Genomic DNA, 21,705 nt, shown 5'->3' with positions numbered 1-21,705 from the left:
TTAAATGACAATGTAAATACGACAGTACTACTTCAGTGATATTTCGTTATCAAACACGCATAATATCCAGACAATATGAACAGGGAAGCATAGAAAATGTTTGGTTCCGTTAAGAAAAATTGAACGGTGATTACTCAAACAAAATAGAATAATTCACGAATTCGAAGGCAATTAAGAGTTAAATGGTAAAATCCATGTACAAAAGAATCGTACATACTCGTTAATTGAAAAGGAAAAAATTTAGAAGTAGTTGAGAAATACTTCCATGGTTCGCAATGTTTACTATAACGTTTCAAAGACATTTTTGGTAATAAAAATTTACTCCACGCGTGATCAAAAGGTCAAAGAAAAGTTTTGGATTTTGTCGAGTGCCTCGCCATTTCGAAATTAAGTGGTTTTTGTTATTGATATTTCTACTCCAGTTTCTGCAGTACTATAAGGTTCTAACACGAATGGTTTTGTGTAGAAAGGAAGTAACTGCAGCGCGAGCTTGGAGCAACGGTTTCGCAAGAACTTGTTACCGCGGTCTTGCCGCAATTTATCTCCGCGACTTAAAATTGTCATGTATTTTGCAGTTGCTGTTGGCGTGGAAATGTAATTCCTTTAAAGCCGCGTGGCAAAACACCTGCTTTTTCATGCCGTCTCGCGCACCACGGAAAATTTATGTCACTTGGCCAACTCAAAATGATCCTCTCGCGTCTCGCGTCTTTTTCCCCCCCGTAGTTCCACCCGTCCGTAAACATAACAAAATAAGACCGTACGTCCATCCGAATCTGTTCTTTTTCGAATTTTATACCGTCCAACAGGCACAAGACCATGGAAAATTGTGAATACCGTATCGTATTTCTCGCGAAAAATGTCATTCTCGCGTGGTCCGATGTATAGCCTTCTTGGAGCACGAGATACGAGGCGCGGCAGAATTTTTGCTCGCACGAGTAGAAAAATATCGACTGTCGTACGTCTTCTAAAATTATCTTCCGCGTAATACTCTCGAGAGGGAAAATGAAATTCTTACTTTTCGCCGTGGAAACTCACATGGTGGCGTAGACTCGTATTTAAACAGTGTTTTACGTTTCATAAAGTACAAATTTTTTGCAAAACGTCACTGAGACATTTTAGTGACGATTTAAATCGTGGAAAGATTTAAAATTATAACGTGATTTTATGTTTGTATGGTAAAACAGTATTATTTGCCGTAGATAGTTTGATATTTGGACTGATTTGAACCGTGATAAGTGAAGGATAAATGTCTTCTGCTATTTCCTCGAACGTCCGCGTATGAAGCAATTCTCCCGTGAAAACGAAACCTTGATTCCACTTCCGGCTGTCGCGAAAATGATTGCAAGGGTGCGGCACAGATCATTTATTACGAGCATTCTCCCGCGTAACTTTCCGTTGGCGTAAACGCGGCAGTAGCTCATCCTGAAGTCTCATAGCAGCCCCTCAGACGTTTCTTCGTTCGTTTGTGATATTAATTGCCATGTTAGCACCTTGTTCGCGAAGTTTCGCAACGTCACTAACTTCCGGAAACACGAAGAAAGGGTTGCCAGCCACTTTCGAAATTATTTTACCACCCGCGCCACGAAAGTAATTTAATTGGTGCGTAAAAATATTAGTAGGATATTCTACAAAGTACATTCAACATTTATAGTGCAACTAGTAAGATGGAAACACGATTACGAAGGACAAATGTTAATACGAGTTTCTTTATTAGTATTGGGTGCTGAATTAGTCGTTAATATTATATTCGTATTTTATGAAGGATTTTGTATTTTCTTTGCATCGTCTCTGAACAATGAAATTTGAAAGAAAATTTTATTGATGCCATCTCTGTAAAAGTGTGAAAGAGCAGTAATATGTTACAGTCTTTGTTTTGAGTGGAAGAAACTGAAAGGAGTAGAGTAGAAGGATCAGCTGGTTCGGACGCATGAAGCTTTCAATGGTCTTTATCACCCTTGCGAAGGGTAGTAAAACACGGAGGAGAATCACGCAACATATAAACTGTCTGAAATAACAATCCCTCCTTTTTCGAAGGATTTGAGACTGTTGTGAGATTCCTTCCATCTGCGCTTTGTTCTTTTCGTTCATTTTGTTTTTTTTACAAACGCGTATCTCTTTTGTAGCTTTCAATTTCTCGTCCAACGCGCAGGATAAAGTAGTTGGAAAGATGTGTACTTACATCGTACCTCGTGTTTCTTCTTTCTAGTGTTTTCGGTTTGCTTCGACAGCGAGTATTTACATAAAATATTTTGCAAAATACATTTGCTGGTTGTTCACATTCCTCCCTTGTCTTCCCCGTTACGTAATCCAAATTTTATGTAAACACGTTCCTGTTTGAAGTTGACTTGCTTCGCGATCCGTGAAGAGGGAATGTAAAGTCACGAAGTGGCAGGAATATTTTTGAATAAAATATAGGTGTATTCTTATAAGTTCTCTCTACAAATATTGATTGAATAAATTAACATAATTTTAATATTCCATGACCAGGGATTGTAATTGAAATAACATATATATTGTCCTCATAACTAAAGACTATTATTTTATTTAATGAATCACTGTTTTCCTTTTCTTCTTCTAAATTCATTTAAATGAACTTTAAAAAAATATTTCCCGGTAAAAGTATACTACAAAGTTTTCGAAGAAATTAATTTTCTTTTAATCATAACGTTCTTTGATTCGTGAAAAAATCGTGTGAATATATTTTCTACCATATATTTCAGGAACTTTGGAATGTACTGAAAGAGTTCAAGCAGTTTTTGATGAATGAAAACGTTAAAATCATAGATATTCCTATCAAAGGGTTTTTGCTCCACAATCGGAATGTTCCGATATCGGAATTATGGAACAGATTTTTTTCGCTTTGACAACTGTGCCTGGGATTTTTGTACTTTGTGCGCCGTGATCGGCAATCGTTTGAAGCTGGAATATAGACATTCTGTTTATTCTAACTTTTTATTCGTGAACAGAAATATTATTGATTAAGTATTTTTTGCAACAGAAGATACTGAAACGTCCTGCATAATTTATTAACTTTGTTACTGTCCTTCTGAATCATATGTTTGCCAATTATTGATTGTTGGTAATATTGTTGTATACGATAATTTTCGATGCAACGATTACCAAACGCAATGTCGAAATAAATTGATTTTCGAGGATAATTCAATTGCTCATGTGTGCACATAATATAGTTGAATCTGTTCAAGAATATTTCTCGGGTACTAAATGACATCATCGTGCAGCACAAATGACAAAATGAACTTAATAGTCTACTTTAACGTTTTACGAATATTTCGTTAAAAAGATATAATAGGTACTTACGAACTTTACACATTTTTTTGATTAATACAGAAGTCTAGACTGTGTTCTTGTTTTTCCTTTTTAAAAAAAGCAATTCCTGCATGTTGTGAATCGTACACACCTAACAAAGAAGACAGAAAAAAATTCCTTTAACCCGTTGATTGCTACGTCATGCATATGCACGACTGACCATAATTATGAAACCATTTAATTATTATCCATATTTCTTACGGCGCATGCAGACTGATATTAATTCTGTAACAATTAAATTCTGTCTGCGTTGAATGCGAATATTTCGTAATTATTTTATGAAACCCAGTTATTGCTAGATTATATATTTCATTCACGGGCAATGGCACCGATCATAAACGTATTTCAGCGTTTTTAATGGAAGAAATAAATTTTATGAGTAATTTATATTTATAATAATGTTCGTGATAATTTTTAAATTAAACAAGAAAAACGGAGACTTGTAAAGTAACCTGGTAAGTGGGAGAAGAGTGTTTCTCACCACTTCCACTCAACAAAGTAGACACCTTGAAACCTTTCGACAAGATCTTCCATTAGATTGCAATTACATAGTTTCTAGTCTATTATACCGATCTGCATTTTCCACGAGTGTCCGGATATCCTGAAAAAAGGAGTTTCATGCATAGGAAAGAGCATAATTTTACACTTAATAAACTGTCGTTAATAAAGCCTCGCTGGTGAAATCTCGTTACACGGCTAACCATTTTCCTTATCCGTTCGATCTCTTTCTCCGCCCATATGGAACCACACATCGTTTCGCTTGAAATTATCACGTCTAGCTCCTAATAATGGACGCGTTCCTCGAAGATTTTCAATTTCGATTTCGCGAACACGTCATCGTGCTTCTCCAGCTTTTTTAGTCTCACTATATCGATCAGTCACGCGTTAGTAAATTCCACCGAAGTCGAAGAACAAAAGTGAAATAGTCGAACGAAGTCGACGGCCTTCGGACTCAGCTTTCAGGAACGAAGGATTCGAGCAAACTTCATAAATATGAACGCAACGATCCTCGCGGTGGAGTCATTCGTAGCTGGGACCGGTTAAAATAGAAATGGAGCAGTAACTTCTTCGCGTTAGTTGAATTTAATTAAAACTTTCCCAGGCCCGTTGGTCCGACGAGGATGGCGTCTAATCCGATAGAGACGTCTCTGGTGTTCGGTGGCTAACCATCAACCAACGTGGAACAATCGGTTGTCGTTGGAGCACGAGGTCCAAGGAATAGTAATCCGTTGCTGTTTACGTTTATATTCATGCCATGTAAATTGGAGAAGCGATCTCTGGTTCGTATTCGAGCTCCTCAATTTCGAAATTGCATAATTATAAGAAGATTGCTGGGTTCGCGGAGGTTATCGATTTTGGGAAACTTATAATTTAAAATTTGTTCTACTTGTACTTTAATACGCGATAGCGGGAAATTTATCCACTTTGGACTGGTCATTTTATTGGTCATATTAGAGATGAGAACAAACTTAAAAATGTCGAGAATATAAAGGAGACTGTATTAATATTCAGAATTCTGATTGCTTCTGAATTTGTTCGTGATTTATTTTCATTTGGAATTTCACTGGATGCATGATTATAATCACCGTGTACTTGGATTCAAGGTTCCACGAATAGCTGGAATAGTGTTACACGACCGCGTTCTTCGCGATTAGCATAATTATTCATAAGCAGCATCGGCCAAGAGTAATCGGGCAGCCTCGAATTAGTTTTTCTCCAAGCGGTTTGTAATTCTAAACAGGCAACCATGTGTAATAGCTTTATCATCAATATTTATGGAACAGCGGGCTGTGGATAATGTGCGCCAAGCATTTATCGATAAATCATTCAATTTGTTACCGTACAAACCTGATAATAAATTTCACAGATATTTGCGACAAATAAAAGAGGGGCAGAAGGAATTAACAACAGTATCTCGGCGTTTCTCTTTTATCTGTTTTCAATTACTTAACCGTGGTATGCATGAGATAATTTGTTATTGTCTTCAATTACTACAATCTCGGTTTCCAAAAATTCGACCGGTTTAACTAGTTGGATTTCCTTGTTCCTAACGGTATATCGGCTTCTTATCGTTTGCTTCGTTCCTTTTCCCTCTACCGATCGTTCCAACCGAGTACACGAGAAAACGTACTTCCTTCTCTTTGATGTACAATCGACTTCTTTCATCAGTATGCCGTTTCTCGATAAAGGCGTTCCTCCTTTCACACATATTCCAGAACTACGAACATGCGTTGAAAGAGTCTGTCCAGTCCCGAGGTAAAATAATTCGACTTTTTTCTGTTGCATTTCCTCCAATTTTGTAAGTTGTTAGAGCAGTTTTAAATTGTGGTCGAATTCTTTTAACGAAAATCAAAGAACTAATTTTTCTTATGGAAATTATCTTGATTTTTTTTAATCGTAATGAAGAATAAATATAACCAAACAGACACGTTAATATAAGTGTGTCATAGAATAAAGATCCATAAAATAATGCAGTAAGATTTTCGTATTGTCTCGAAGATCAAGGAGACAAATCTTTGTTCATGGATTTCGAAGATAAAGGGATTGTTTTCGTAATGCGCAACTGAGCCGCGGGTGATGGCGATCGCCGAATACATTTGCATTAAACAGTTGATGCAATAATTAATTTTGCGGGTGCGGCTGTTCCCAAGTTTATATTCGACTTCGCGTGGAATCGAGGCAGATGTTTCAAGATCTAAACAGGGTCGGCGCACGTGTGTGTACGTTTCCTTCTAACTAACTCCAACAGCTTAGTTTAAGCGTTAAATGGAGTTTAGTCGTGAAGTCTTTAGCGTTAAACGAAGTTTAACTGTGAGGTTCCTGGAGCTGATTGGCTGAGCTGTCAGTTAAACTCCGTTTGATACTTAAACCAAAGTACGGGAACTGCCATTGAGGCGAGTTAGATGGTAGTTTGTAATTGATTCGAATCTTGTACCGAAATTTATGATATATTATGCGTGTCTAAGGAATCGTTTCCTCCATCTGTACATTGAAATCCAACGAGTGACTCGCTTCCAAATTATTCTAAAGGATCGTTTAAATATTATAACTTATCTGAAGTGACTTATTTTTCAATTTCTATTCACATGTCGTTAATACAAACGAAACCACTGAATTTCGTTTATGTACTACATTAATTTGTCGACAGCCATTATAATCTCGCATTAATAAAGGTAATTTCTTCTTGCAAGAACAGTTGTTGAATAAGAAACACTACGGATAACAGTAGTAGCAAGGCGTATTCATATTCCTCACATTCTCGATTACAGTAATGCACAGCAGTTTGCAATTAGACGAACGCAAACCATCCTTACGGATGTAATTCTCGCCTAGGAACGTGTAAGAATTTAATTAATTACATTCGTAATTACGAGTGTCTCGCCTTTATTCTTAGCGCTCGTTGCGGCGCGAAAGATTGCGTTAAACAGTTTATCCCTGGAATTTCTTAATTTTAGCAATTCGTGTCCTGTCTTCTAACTAATGATTTTCAACGAACAAGAGCGGGATTAAATAAAACGAGGAATCAAAACAAACAAGAGCGAGCATAGAATTCCGGCCGTGGGGGAGACATAATCCGCGTTTTATGATGACACCTCTTTTAAACTGTTCGGGAATCGCGTCGTCATTCATCGAGTAATCCTCACCCGGATAGCAATTAACGGTAATTATACTATATTACCCGCTACCTTCGTGGATGGATTATATTGTCATTCGAGTTTCGTTTCGTGTATAGTTTTCACGCTGACGTTCAGCCTATTTAACCAAGTTTACATGTCTTTATTACTAATTTGTTAGTTCCTTTTATCTATCTGAAAACCAGGAATGGTTTCTCCCGAAAAGTAGTATTTTCCTTCATTTTGTTCTCGTTTTCAGCAAGGATAAGTAACGATAATAACTATTGTTCGCCAAGGCTTCGTTATTTCATTGTTTATGCGCATGTTTCGCGTAGTTGAAACCTTTCCAGATTATAGCACGCGATCCTCATAATACACGTATGTTCGCATCGTTACGAATAGTATATAATTACAATTGAATTGTATAATGATATTACGAAAGAATTGTCCAGACAACTGATTGCAATTATCAGTGCAAGTTTAGTTATGTCAGGTGGGAAGAATGAAATTTTAATCGCGCGTCAGAATCAAATGTACTCTTTTTATTAATTACACACTCCATCTTCGTAAGTATAATATAATTATGAAAACCATGACAGTCAGGACGGCGTCAATTTTCTATTGCACACTCTGTCCAATCGAAAATTTAATAATAACAGTTTCACTACAATCTTCTGAAAAAAGTTTACGAAATTTACAAACTTACAAGTATCGCGATTTAATCGTTGCGAGTGTTTTAAGGGAACATTGTTCGTTTATAGCGATCACCATGGCCGTCAAGGTGTTAATTCGAGTTTACAGTACGGCATATTTGATACCTTGTAAAGAAGCACAAAAACTCGTAACTATAAACCCAGAATTTAAAAGTTTACTACCGTCTGCATAATATACTCGGGTACCGTAAGTCGAAAGTTAGCACGTTCGCAAGCAGTGCGTTAATGTTTTCACAGTTATTCTATACTTTCAACTACGATAACTTTTTTCAATTAAAACCGCGGCGTAAATAGTTAAGAACTCCGCGCGCAGCTTTCCGGTATGAATTTTAGAAAGTTTCACGTCCTTTGTGCAGTCGCGTTAAAAATACATTCTTTGGACGCGTCGATGCAGTGGAAAATTACGCTCGATAATTTCCCAGAGATAGTTTCGAGCTTTTTATAATCACGGTCCATTTTAGCGGCGACCGCGGGGTTGTAAATTACAGGCCGGGGAACTTTCGAAGATTTATTTTGCGCGGACGAAGTGCACGACAATCCCCTCTTTTTCAAGTTGGAGGGGTCAAGAGGTCGTGCCCAGGAGACCCACATTTCTCTCTTCGTCTTTTTACCGGTTTCCTTACCTCCTTTTTTCGCTGTCACCTTACATACCACCTTATCACATTCGTCGGCTCTTTCAGCTTCTACTTAACGTTAGTCCCGCATTTCAGGAACCGTTCGACTTATCTCTCTTCGTGTATACATTCGATAATAATTGTTAGATTGGTGCATATGGAATGTCAGATTTCGAAAAAATATTCCCGCATATAATATCACATTTTTATACAGGGTGTACGGCTACCCCTGGGGAAAATTGTAATGGGAGATTCTAGAGGCCAAAATAGGACGAAAATCAAGAATACCAATTTGTTGATGGGGGCTTTGTTAAAAAGTTATTAACGTTTGAAGTTCCGCCCGTACTGAATTTTTTTCTCGAAAATGCGAAGGATTTCGAGGGTATGTCTAATGACCAAAAATGATTGTAATTGACCCCAGAACCTAGAAATAATTTTTTTAGAACGATTTGAAAAATTTTTTTTTTCGTCGAAAAATTTGCACCCTACTCGAATTTTTTTCTCGAAAATGCGTAGGATTTTGGGGGTATGTGTAATGACCAAAAGTGATTGTAATCGACCCCTGCAACCGAAAATAATTTTTTTAGAACGATTTGAAATTTTTTAATTTAATTTCTTAAAAACTTTTTAACGAAGCCTCAGTCAAGAAATTGATATTCTTGATTTTCGTCTTATTTTGGTCTCTAGAATCTCCCATTAAAATTTTTCCCAGGCGTGGTCGAACACCCTGTGTACTAAAGAGTACATGAGTCACAACGTTCATTTGAAATAAATTGTGTTAAATTATTCTTTATAGACAAGTTCAATTCATTACGAGCTCCGAAAAAATGTGTTTACATTTTTAAAACATGTTCACAGTATCCAGTGATTGTGGTACAGTTTCATTTTTTATGGCGAAGAGTACGAAGAGTATAGTTATACAGTAGAAAATTGTCAAATAATCGAATCAGAAAATAATAACGTTCCGCCGATTAAATGGAAAACTTTTGTTTTCATCGTGTTAATATAATTTCGTTTAGCACCAAAGCGTCCCCACATTTGTTCACCGTCCATCGATTCGTGTTCACGGATATTTTATAAAGAAATAATGCGTTAGTGGGGTGGCGGTGTTATATTAAACCTCTTGATCCCTGCCCAGTCTCGTTTCGGCAAATTCGTTCAAAGCCGCACGTCGGACTTGGCCCGCGCGCGTCCTTGTCATTATTTAATTTAATTCTGAATTGGAGTTAGCCGGGGCGAGTCGAGTAGAAATCGACGATGAGAAATTTCACGGACGTTCTCTGAAAGCCGCGCTGTTTCATGCAGACCGACGGATCGGTGAAATTGAAGAGGGTAATTAGGCGCTTCAGGCTTTTCCGTTTGACTGTGCTAAATTTCTGCAGCTTCGATAGAATTTATTTCCCATCGGGAATCGAATCTTCCAGCGTCGTAGAAAAATGGCGCCTTACTCTCTTACACGTACTCGCCGTTGTAATTCGCGATTTATCGAATCGAACGTTTCTCGTACACCCGGCACCGTGTAAGTATAACAGCATTTTAATCGAAGTTTCGTTATTTCTGCCAGTGCGATTCTACGAAGCAAACTTAACGAGGGAATTGAGATACAATTTGGTTTGGTTGATACAGGTATTTATTCTAGTAAAACTAATCGTTGCATACTTGAAAAACAAAATCGAAAATCTTTCATGTATTTTCTTTGTTGAAAATATCATAGTAACAGGAAAATAAATTAATTCTCTTCGTGTTTGCTCTAGGAAGTTGGTTGCTTTAGAATTGCACGATCCACATAGATGCTACACGCGAGTCGAATGGTGTTGCAGCTTTTTTCTTCTTTTTTCCTCCGACGTTTTGCTTTTCTCACCCATAATGTGAATAGGAATCATTCCGATGCACGTTTTTCCGTACTTCGATATTTATGGGTACACAGCGCATTTCTCGCTGCGATTCGTTTTGTATCGCAGCTGTGAGGGACGGTTGCGCGAGGGTCAATTTTTATACCCGCGTTTTTTCGGCTTTCTTCTCCGTCTGAAAGCTTTCGCGCGTTTCGCGGAGGTAAAAGTCATTGTCGCGCGAAACTTCTGTATGTAGTTGGCGTGAAATTGACGACGAAAGAAAGCCGAGAAACGAAGCCTGGGTCTCGTCGACTCGTCGTCGTTCGTTACGTTTCATCGTTTCGAGCCCGGTATTCGCACGTTCGGAAAATAGTGGAAATCTAACGGGGCGTAAAATCACACGACGGTGACCGTCGAAGTAGCTAATTTCATCAAACTGTAGTACAACCTATTCATGTTTCAATTTGTTTCGACGATACCGAAATTTTATACCCGACTGGAATAAATTTTATTTGAAACGAGAATGAGAGAACAACATTCGGAACAATGTTGCAGATATTTCGAGTAAAGTTTGACGTATCGAATATTTGAAATAAATTTTCAAATAACAATTTAATTACAAGGTATTTCAATCAACTTCGAGACAATTGGTATTTCAATTGCTTATTTAATATATGTTTCATATAACGCATTTTTCGAGTAATGAAACGATTTAATTATTTGGTACAACGGATATTTCAAATAAAATTTGAAACATTGGGCACTTCAAACAAAATTTTAGATATTAAATATTTGAAGTAACGAAACTATTTCATTATTATTTGTGTCAAATACTTAGAGCTTAAGCTTTATATCATTTTGGAAAAGGATCAGTTTACCAGTTTTACTTCTCGTTACTGTAGATAATCGAGGCTCTATTGTACGTAGATCGTATCGGTTCGTATTCGAAACTAGCTTCGACTGAATTTTCTTTAAACAAGAACCGGTTCATTTCTCTTTCTCCATAGGTCCTCGTTTTTCGTTTACAGTCCACGTGATAGCAAGTTTACGCCTTGCGTTACAAGATCGTAGAAGGGATTTGCTCCGAGTTTTCTTTGCTTAGACGGCTATAGACTGCGCCGTGAAACGTATTTCACGAATGCGTTTCTGGCCCGTTTGCGATTACGACTGTTTCTCGACCAGCGGGATCACCTCGGCTGAATCGAGTTTACGAGGAAGAATGAATTTATACCACGAAATTTATTCTACATCGAAGCAAATCGACCGTCGGCGAGCCAGACTACAGATTTTTCTGTAAAGAGCTTGACTCAGAACGTAATTGAAACGCATTCGTGCAGACTCTAATTCGTGTGCTCGGATTTTATTCTTCCAAACGGTTCGTTAGATTGCACTTTGAGCAACGAAATGTGTTTAACTGCGCGATGTCTGGTGTTCTGTTTCAACTTTCTTCGAGTGTCTCTGAATTTAAGGGAATCTGATCGCGAAACTTCCTTCCGATGAAAGAATAGAATAACTTTAAAGGTATTTTCCTGGTTATTCTAATAAATTTGTTATCTAACACTGACAGAGAAATCGTATGTTAAATGCAATGGCTTGTATTGAAATAACAAAACGTTCCGGAGTTTACGATCTTACACAAGTAAATTTATTTAATCGATTTAAACGTTTCGACTCGAGAAGTAAATTTTTACAGCATTGTTAGAAACGCGAACAAAATTTATTTTATTTTAAAAAAGGATGGGCAAAAAGGTGGCAGATTAAAAAGGAAGAGAATTTTATTTCATCGAACACTTTGTCTCGATAGAGACAATTTTCATTGCGAAACGTGCTGTCAATTATCGCGTGACTTAACGATTGGAAAGACAGGTCGAACGTAAGGATACTTTTATTTTATGTCGCGTGTGACTTGCAACACGTACAACTGGTTGCTCGTATAAAAATTTCAGTAATTGACAACTTTCGTTTGCATAATGGCGTGTTTACGAGCGCAGGCGACAGTAATCATTATATAACATTGAACAGCTTTTATTTTAATTAACAGATAACGAATTAAACATCAGATATCGGATTATAGATATAAAATTAATAGATGTATAACATCGTTAGGGTCTCCCGGAAACTATTACAGTTTGAAAATTAACGGTAGATGGATTTTACGATGGAAAAGAAAAATGTTTATGGCGCTTTCGCGACGAGCATCGAATAGAGGGGTGGTCCGTCAATGGTCGCGGAATAAAGCAGGAGATATCGTCGATGGCGGGAAAAGTTAATCCCAGAAAGTCCTTTTAACAGCTCGTAACTCATTCCCGGTTTATTGAGAAACGCGAAACCACAAAGGCGAACTGGCGTGTCGCATCTATCATCGCTATTATAACGGCAGCGAGCGACCGACACTCGAAAAATTACATTCGTTACGACTACTGCGCTGACAGATCATACGTTCCAAGCCCCGAACATTACTTACCGTAGCGCGGAATCTGAAATTCAGATCGACCGATGGCGTTCACAGATAGTCAGGATGAATTCACGGATAGACAAACAGAGAATCGAGAAGCCCAACGGGAGAGAACCGGACGCAAAACGCGAGGAAAAAGATAAACCTATGTATCAGCGATTCGTATACTCGGGATCGGTTTAACGATATTTTCTTTCCTTTGAAACAAATAATCGAACCTTTGCCATAGTAGACATTTTAACATCGTACCATAATTATTTTTTACTTTCTATTCCTTGTAGTCTCTACACGTATCCATCATCGTTGAGACGTCCTGTATTTCTTCAATTTTTCGGTAACCTTCTTCGTCAGTAATGCCTCGTTTTTCGTTGCCTCCTAAAATCATCAACCGCTCGTTAGAAAGCTGCAAGCTTGTCACCTATCGTTCGTATCTCTCAGACACTCGTTTGCGTGATTTAAAATTCAGTTTAACTCGGAGAAATTGACAGCAACTATTTCCCAACGATATAAGGCCATATTACTCATCATAATCAAATCCATCATCATCGAGACAACAATTTGAGTCATGTTCCTATACAGAAACCTCGTCAGATGTTTTCGAACAAGCAATGGCAATATATTACTCTTCTACCTAACAGTCTCTGTCAATTTTTTTATTTTCCAATAAGAATCTATTCTTTTGGCAAACGTTATAGACAGTCTAAACGATGAGATTATCGTTGTTTCTTACCATTGCGACAGCAGTTCCAAAATATCTGCTATCTACTTTTACACTTGTCGTATGGCATTCACAAAGTACGTTGAACGTGTATGCAGGCACCGATACAACGGCGCGCATGAAATTCATGCATCGCGTACCGTTAGTCGACATTCATTGGCTTCTTCATCTCCGCCTTCTAGCCGGGTTCAGCTTCGTTTTCTCTCTTCTCCCTCTCGCGTCGTCTTTCTCCGTCGTTTCTCTTTCCCTCTCCGTCTGCTTTTTATTCCAACCGAGACCAACTGGTTGCCAATAAGAGAAACCTTCCTGCTCCCTCGTGTTGCTTCCATTTCCTTGCTCAGCGCCGGTTAGGCAGCGAGCTCAGTTATGTGGACTATAACGGAATCGGTACCGGGTTAAATTTAACCTTGTTGCGCCCGGTATTGACCTTGTTTCTGCTCATGCACCCCTTCCGGAGTCCTTGCAGAATTTCCAATTGGACACGAACGTCTGCCATATACAGTCGCTTGCAAAAGTTCACGACCAGACAGATTTCTCGCCTTACACAGCGATATCTAAAAGAAAGGTAATTAATATCGAGTGTACGAGTGCAAAAAATAAAAAATATTTTTATTTACTAATCACAATAGCATGTTCGTAAATTTTCTGTTTCGCGAACAGACGAATCAAAGAGTTTTTCTTTCAAAGTTTACAATTTTAATATTTGTATTTTAGAAATTTATGTTTACTCATTGCCATCGATAGAATTTTCTGGTCGACCATGTGGATCACCATCGAGGCTCGCTTTGTCAGAATGTAATTTAACCGTTTATTAACCGCGCTTTCATCGTGCATTCGAATTTCATGTTGCCTCGACTCCATTGTATCCACGTTTGAACTCATATAGGGGAATTACACGAATTTCGATTTTGTCCATTGTTCGTTTTAATCGATATTTAATCGTGTACGAGATCTTACGAACACTGCTTGGCAAAAGCAGTTTTTACGCTCAAAATTAATTTAGAATACCATCTGCTGACACAATTATTCAAGTAACCTCTAAAATACGCACAATTACAACGAAGATCGAAAACAACGCGTATTTAATATTAATTTCTCTGACGCGGTAATGGGACGCAGATAATTAACCAGATACTTCTAATAAGTGGATAATTGTACGTAATGGAGCATTAACCCATTAAACCAGGTGTAAAAGTGCAACGGTGATCGTTCTCAAGAGTGCCTTCGTCTGAAAGTATTCACAAGATACGACGAGTTGCTCATCGCAGAAGAATGCAGACACAGATACTTTAGATTGCCACATCGTATTATCGAATATTTAATATCTAACGATAATATACGTCATTCCTTCGCTTTGGAATTTTTGTATCTTTTTTTTCTCTTGATCGATACCTGTAACTCGGTCGAGTTCGTATATTTTTATAGAATATACCGTGTTTCGAGCGAACTTGGTCATACGTGATCTGTTTACCGGGGAATCGAAAGGGACCGGGGGAAAAAGAAACACCAGGAAGCGGAAAGACACTTTTATTGCGGACAAAACGTTTTCAATGGAGGCCATTGTGCTCGGAGTATAACAGTCGTACTTGTAACGGTATTGCTTGAAATCGAAGTGTACTATTCAGTTCTGTTCCATTTGATTTCATAACGATCCGTGTTTTATTCGGTAACAGGAAGCACGACAGGCAATTTTAGTGAATGCTGAGATCCGTATTTCGTCGATATTTCTGACAGTAGACGTTTCTGCCGTGGAGTTGCGTTGCTGCGTGTACCACGGAATTGATTCGAAATGTTTTACATACTTTCGATATTTCAACCGCGGAAAAATATCACGGGCAACGGATTTTACTAAACCAACGCAGGGTTAAAATATGAGCCGGAGTTTTCTGTATGCCGCAGTGACGCGAGCAATACGTTGTCCCGTTTATAATATAAAATTTTGTCTAATGTTCGTAGTGGTAAAAAATAACTCTACGGTCCGACTAGCCGGTGAGATATTGCTCCATTACTTCACTGTTCCGGTTATTACGGAGATGTAATGGAACACGACGTAAAAATACGTGTACCCATTTCTAACGCGAAATGATATTTTACGCGAAACTCGCGATGTCCAAATTTATGCGTTAGAATATTCTGAGATCGATGTTTCCTTTTTTTGGTTTGTTTTTTTAAACCATAAATCTATTTCATCCAATGTTTCCATCCTCGGTTTGAATCTCCAGAGTATTGAAATAATCGATTAGACAAAAGTTATTTTCTAGATTTCCTTTCCATAATATAAAATACAAGACTTCTCTTAAATTCCTTAATTTATCGTTAAAAGTATTTCACAAAAAGTGTCCTCTTCCCAGAAAGAATTTTTAGAAATGTTTTCAGACGACACAAGGTTGCCTCCATCGATGGCTTTTTTAAATTCTGATATATTTGTCGTCAGGAATGCTATTTCTTGGATTTAGAAACGTCGTAAATAATTGTACACCTTTTTTTTTGGGAGGCGTCCGTCGAGAAAAATGGGGCTATAAATTTGTATTGCCAGACGGCATGGAACATAGTGGTTAAAACTGACGTACGGTACTTGGAGATATTTTTTAATGCTCGAGAGGTCAAGGATGATATGCTTACCGAGGGAACCGGTTTGATGAAAGGATCGCGAGTAAATTTGCCGACTGGCGTGGCAATTGACGTTTCACCGTCCAACGTATCCTGGAACTGTTTGCAATTCATCGTGTGATGCCAACGGCTCCGTAACTTTTTCATCGGCCATATTTAATTGTTTAACGGCAAAGGTGCAGTAGAAACTCTATTATGAAATATTGTTCCCAAATATTGTAAAATTTTTAGTATCATCGTTATCAAAATCTTGTTTTCTCTTTTATACTAATAGCAATTTTTAATCAGCATCCATTGCGTTTGACTGAATTACTCGTAAACTTATATCATACTATGTTCAGTTACAAAAAATGATCCTCCGTTATATATTTCAATATTATGTCCAGACAAGAAAAGCTATACAGGATGTTAGGCCACCTCTGGGAAAAATTTGAATGGGAGATTCTAGAGTCCAAAATAAGACGAAAATCAAGAGTACCATTTTGTTGATTGAGGCTTCGTTAAAAAGTTATTAACGTCTAAAGTTCCATACCAACCGGAAAATTTTTCGACGAAAAAAAAAATTTCAAATCGTTCTAAAAAAATTATTTTCAGTTACAGGGGTCCATTACAGTCATTTTTGATCATTAGACATACCCCTGAAATCCTACGCACTTTCGAGAAAAAAATTCATTACCGAAAATATAATGTCTGACCATATCATTGATATGTTTCCCTTAAATTTCATGCAAATCTTTAAAACGCCATAACTTCTGATCGGATTGGACGATTTTAATGTTCAAAAAGCCAAACAACGCGTATTTTAATGGAGAATATGTAGAAATTCTAAGAATGTTGGAAAAGTTGTTCCTTAACACCGTAAAGTTGGAAAAACCCCATAAAAGTGGTCCAATTTTCAAACGGCCATAAGTCTTGCAGTAGTTAATGGATTTATTACTCATTAAAATTTTTCCCATAGGTGACCGAACACCCTGTATAAAAGATTAAAAATTACTGAAGTCATGTCGTAAATAGCAATTTATATAATATTTATTCATTTGATGGTTAGGTAAAAAGTATTTAAGTGATGATGGAAGAATAAGAATCCTCTCCAAACGATCAATTTATCACAGGAACAACTATTTGTAATCAATAATAACCATTAACATACGATTTACACAGCTGAATTTGCCATAAGTTATTGTATGATTGGTTTTGACATAACAGTTGAAGTGTAGGGCGATTAAATCTGGGATTTATAGCCCATCTACTACATCAGTGATCACTAATTGCTATAGGTATTCTCGTTTTGCAAGTAACCTATTAACGTAGTTTGCTTTGTACCGTTTCTAAGAGAATACGATATTGATTGTAATGGAGTTTCCAAGTTCGAGCACGGTACTCTAAGCGTGGCAACACAACGTCACATAACTTCTTCAAAGTAGCGGGAATACGGAAATGTGCGGATTTACGTATATGGTGGAACGATGTTCTAGCCTCTGATGCAGTTTACAAATTTGCATGTGAAAATAAAATAATATAAAGCTAATAAAAGAAAACTATTATATTTATCGTTAAAGTTTCCATTCCAGTGTTTTAATCGTAGAAAAAGCGTGAGACCATTAACGTACAGTGAGAAAGCTTCAGATTCATCATTGCTGTAATTATTAAATAGAAGTGGACCAGACTGTGAGATTTGAAACGTCCAAGATGAAACATTAACGTGCCTGAAGAACAAGTTTGATCGTTTAACTAATTCTGTTCTATTCATAATGTCATTAGAAATCCAGGACGGTAAATTAACTTTAATTTCTAAGGCCTTTGACTTACGAGTTGGCTTTCAAACACGAGCCATCGTGGCCTCTATCAAGCGTATACTACGCTCAATAAAATTTGTTTTACCCTTCGTAATTATCAGAATAAAAAGACACGTTGGTCTTAAAAGCAACGATCAGGTTTGTCAGTGTTACTCAACCATTTTTTGCCCGCGAACCACCCTTCATTATGAGACTTTTACTATCCATTAATTTATCTTCGTGGGCCTCGTATTTAATGATCGTTGCTTGTTGGTAAAAGTAATACTACGAACAGTGCATGCAACGTTTTAAATTTAACATGATCCACCGAATAAGGTGAAAATTTCCAGTCGTCGTTCGAAATGAACGTAATCGTAAGGTAAATTCGAAAGCAAACAATGCTCCCGCCAAACAATACCTTTTATAAATGCTGTTCAATCGGTGGGATCGAATGTCAGCGAGCAAACAAGTCATTTCTCCGATGGCGATAGACCATTTGATATCTATTTCATCGTTCGCGTTCGCCTCGTATGCGTTCTTTGCCGATACTACTTTGCCCGAGGCCGATTCGAACGTTCGAACGAACAGTTTTGCGATCGTACTCGGCATCGCGATTGTTTTTCGCCGCCGTCGATCTTCTAGAGCGGATTAATGGCCGTCGATCGAAATTCTCAATGCTTTAACGACTCTCGTGCAGCGGAATCACGTTTGACGTTCGAACGATTTACCATGTTTCCGTGAATTAAACGGATTCCCGTGAACCACGGCGAATGTTTAGCTCATCGTTCTCGACAATTAATCCTCGTCTTTAACTGCGAACACGGATGCACAAATGGCGATTATATAAATAGTAGAAACGGGTTTGCAGCTCTTAAGGCGAACTATTCTTTAGAATTTTAAAGCCACAGTATATTTTCTGTTTAATTTCAAATTTTTGGTCGAATTGCGTTTAACTGCAATTATAAGTTGTACCGATCTCCGTGAGATCCGGGAACTATTGAAATGTCGATGCACTAATGCTCCCTTTACGTTCGACTATAATCAGTTCCAGGTCCTTTTCACCTAGCATCATTATCCAAATTCCAGATCACTTTGAGAAGCTGCATCCTCTGTGGAATATCGTGGCATAACGCAGTTGACATAGGTTCAATGAATTTAGGATCCCTCACGGATTAGGAAGTTTGAATTCAAGTCAGTCGATCGACACACCGGAGGGACTGGCCACGTAAGTTCGGTCGAACCTCTGATCATGCCACTGTTCTCGTTACTTCGTTTCCGGCCAAATTACATAACGACGATAAGCAAAGACGCTTCCTGTCGTGGGACCCGCCTCGTTATTTTGTTGTGAGAGGGTCTGGTGCCATTATCCGACTCGAGCCGCGTTCGTGTCGACCTTCGAACTCTGCGAGCCTTCCATCGTAATTTCGTTTCAACTTTGAACCGTACGGTCCACTTTCTACGGGTTGCTCCTACGATTCGATGATAGCTTACTGATTTTAATACCTTTCAACGGTACCTTGTAAGACTGACTTTTAAAATACGAAAGAAAGTTTTATTAAAATCACCGTTAGTTTCTCAGAAAACAACTTGCAATTACGAGGTTCATCCTGTGTCGAACATAAAGTAATTTCTTATTTCTATCGATTGCTTCTACGATGAACGAATATTATAAAATGGTTTAATGACTTTTAAAATAGAAAAATAAAGTTTTATTAATATTAGTTTCCGGGAAAACAACTTTGCAATAGTTTACGGAGCTCAGAACATAAACACGGAGACTTTATGTATTTCAAGTTTCTCGATAAAATTTAATGGGAAACAACGACAGCGCTTTCCGGTCCGCCCAATATAATGGACATACAAATCACATCCAGAGAGCCGTTTCTTCGCGAATCTGGAACAGTCGTCGACCGCCGGGAACGACTCTCATAACTACTCCGCGGAAGTCGTTGGACTTCCTTCCCAGGAAGGACCGAAGTTCCGCGAACCTGTTTGTTCCTGGCGTCGGTCGGTCCACTTTTCGAGTACACGGATCATTACTCACGGAGCAGCCCGTTATTAACATTCTGTCGGTGCCGATCGGTTCCTTTTCCACTTTGCGGGAGACCCGTGGCGACAACGGACGATGGATGTCGCGGAGGATTAGTCGCATCGTGACAAATTGTCCCCGAGTCCTTATTAGCCGTTAGAATTTCGGTGTTTTTGGCGTTAAACCCGCGTCTCGCCACCCCTTGCAAAACACGGTCCCGTTGTCCCAAAGTCTTGAGATACCGAGCTGTAGACCGTTGGCAGCCAAAATGCGTCGCCTTGAACGCCGGTTGAAAGGGCCACGAGGCGGAAGGAAGAGGGTAGTTGTAGGAAGAGATAGACGCAGGAAGACGACGGAGGTTCGTCCTCAAAGCTGGAATGCCGGAGGCGTTCGTACACGGTCTCGTGATAGCCCCAAGTCCCGCGCCATCTCTCGTTATTCGTCCTCCGGTGTCCTTCAGGAAAATCCTGTTTATTCGGCTATCTGTCCGCTATCAACTAGCCGCAAGTTTCCGGTGACATTGTTTCCGTTTACTTTTCGGCTCCGTTTGCTGGTTTCTGCTTCTGGATGGCCGAGGATCGGGCGGTCCCGGGGGCAAAGTTGTCGAAACCGCGGCTAGGAGTCTGATATTTGGACCCCAGAGTTCAGAGACGGAGAATTATTTTAGGATGAATTGGAGTTCGGTGGTGGTTTTTAGTCTTCGACGTTTTTTCGTGCTTCGGAGTCTCCATATCGTTCGCACGGTTCTGTTTTGTAGGAGATTTCTGTCGAATGAGCGAGGACACAATTATTAATTGCTTGGAATTTGTTTGCCTTGAGGGATATACTGTGAATAGGGTGTACAAAAATGTTTTATATACACTCTCTGTATGTATACGAGTACTACACAGATTTAAGTAATACGTTTAACGATAATGTGTAGTGTAATGTATCGAGGCTGTCGTTAAAAACAGGTTGATATTTGCAAGGACAACATTTACAAGTGACAAATAGGAGTTCCTTCGCAGACTATAAAAGTCGACTGCATTCCAAGACCGAAGGCTGACACGTATTCGAGCACGAGAGTCTAATTCGTCATAATGATGTAATCCGATTAGCTCATGCACGTTAACACTCGCCATTACGGATAGGTATCGATCAGTGACGAAGATGTGTCTGATTGTACGTTTAAAGAGACTCAATTACAGTTGCGTGGATAATAATTTTTATAACGCGATTAACGCGATGCATACTACGTCGTTTTAATGAATTTTGTATTTTTCTAATAGATGCAAATACAGACGAAATTATTAAGTATCGTAATATTAATTTTATATATCAGTTATTTACTTCTTTTTCGTAATAAAAGACGCACAATGTTTCTTCATATGCAACCCAGGCACTGGAACCTGTTCTCGAATCCAAGTTTTTAAATGATGCTGTTCCGAGAAACCATCTTTCATACTTTACAGAACTTCCACAGAACAATTGCAATAATTTTTCTTTGCGTGCTGAAGCATTTACTTAGTTGCAAACTTGGGCGCAATAATTTATCGTTACTATTCCGGAGAGACTACTGAGGACTATCTATACCTTTATATCTTTGCATTCGTTGTTTCATAACGCGTAAAGTTCGATGATTTAGCTGTCGAGACACGCCAAATGAACCACAAATTTATTCGTAACATAACCACTATTCTAAACTCGTTAAGAGACGTTAAGAAAGAATACTATGAATATACTTTTTTAAGTCCGAACCTATTCATTGGCTTTTATTTAAAATTATTTAATCGAGCGCTCATCGGGCAAAACGAACGAAACTAATCGCGTTGTGCTTTAATGATTGCAGAACATTTTGGACAAGTTCAACCCAGGAGCGAGGCAGCTGATCAATGCCGGGAAAGCATATTTGAAGGCCCTTCATGGTGAGTGAATTAAATTGAATCTTTAACAGCGTCAGACAGAGGCGCGGGGACAAAAAGAACGAGACGCTCGCGAGACAAATAGCGACAGACGAACGATCGTGAAGTGTCGAGCTG

The 21,705-nt window shown here is 38.4% G+C and overlaps 1 protein-coding gene across 2 annotated transcripts in view; it reads left to right on the top strand.

Moving 5' to 3' along the window:
• Positions 1-21,705, top strand: part of Irsp53 (Insulin receptor substrate 53 kDa) — a 211,772-nt gene that overhangs the window by 70,537 nt on the left and 119,530 nt on the right. For both annotated transcript variants that reach the window (XM_076764645.1, XM_076764644.1), the window contains one exon: positions 21,516-21,591. In XM_076764645.1, the coding sequence (XP_076620760.1) occupies positions 21,516-21,591 (76 nt within the window). The remainder of the gene's footprint in view (positions 1-21,515; positions 21,592-21,705) is intronic.

The sequence above is a fragment of the Colletes latitarsis genome, chromosome 5, assembly GCF_051014445.1.
Source record: "Colletes latitarsis isolate SP2378_abdomen chromosome 5, iyColLati1, whole genome shotgun sequence".
In the NCBI taxonomy this organism is placed as follows: Eukaryota; Metazoa; Arthropoda; class Insecta; order Hymenoptera; family Colletidae; genus Colletes; species Colletes latitarsis.
This window is presented reverse-complemented; position numbering and strand designations above follow the sequence as displayed.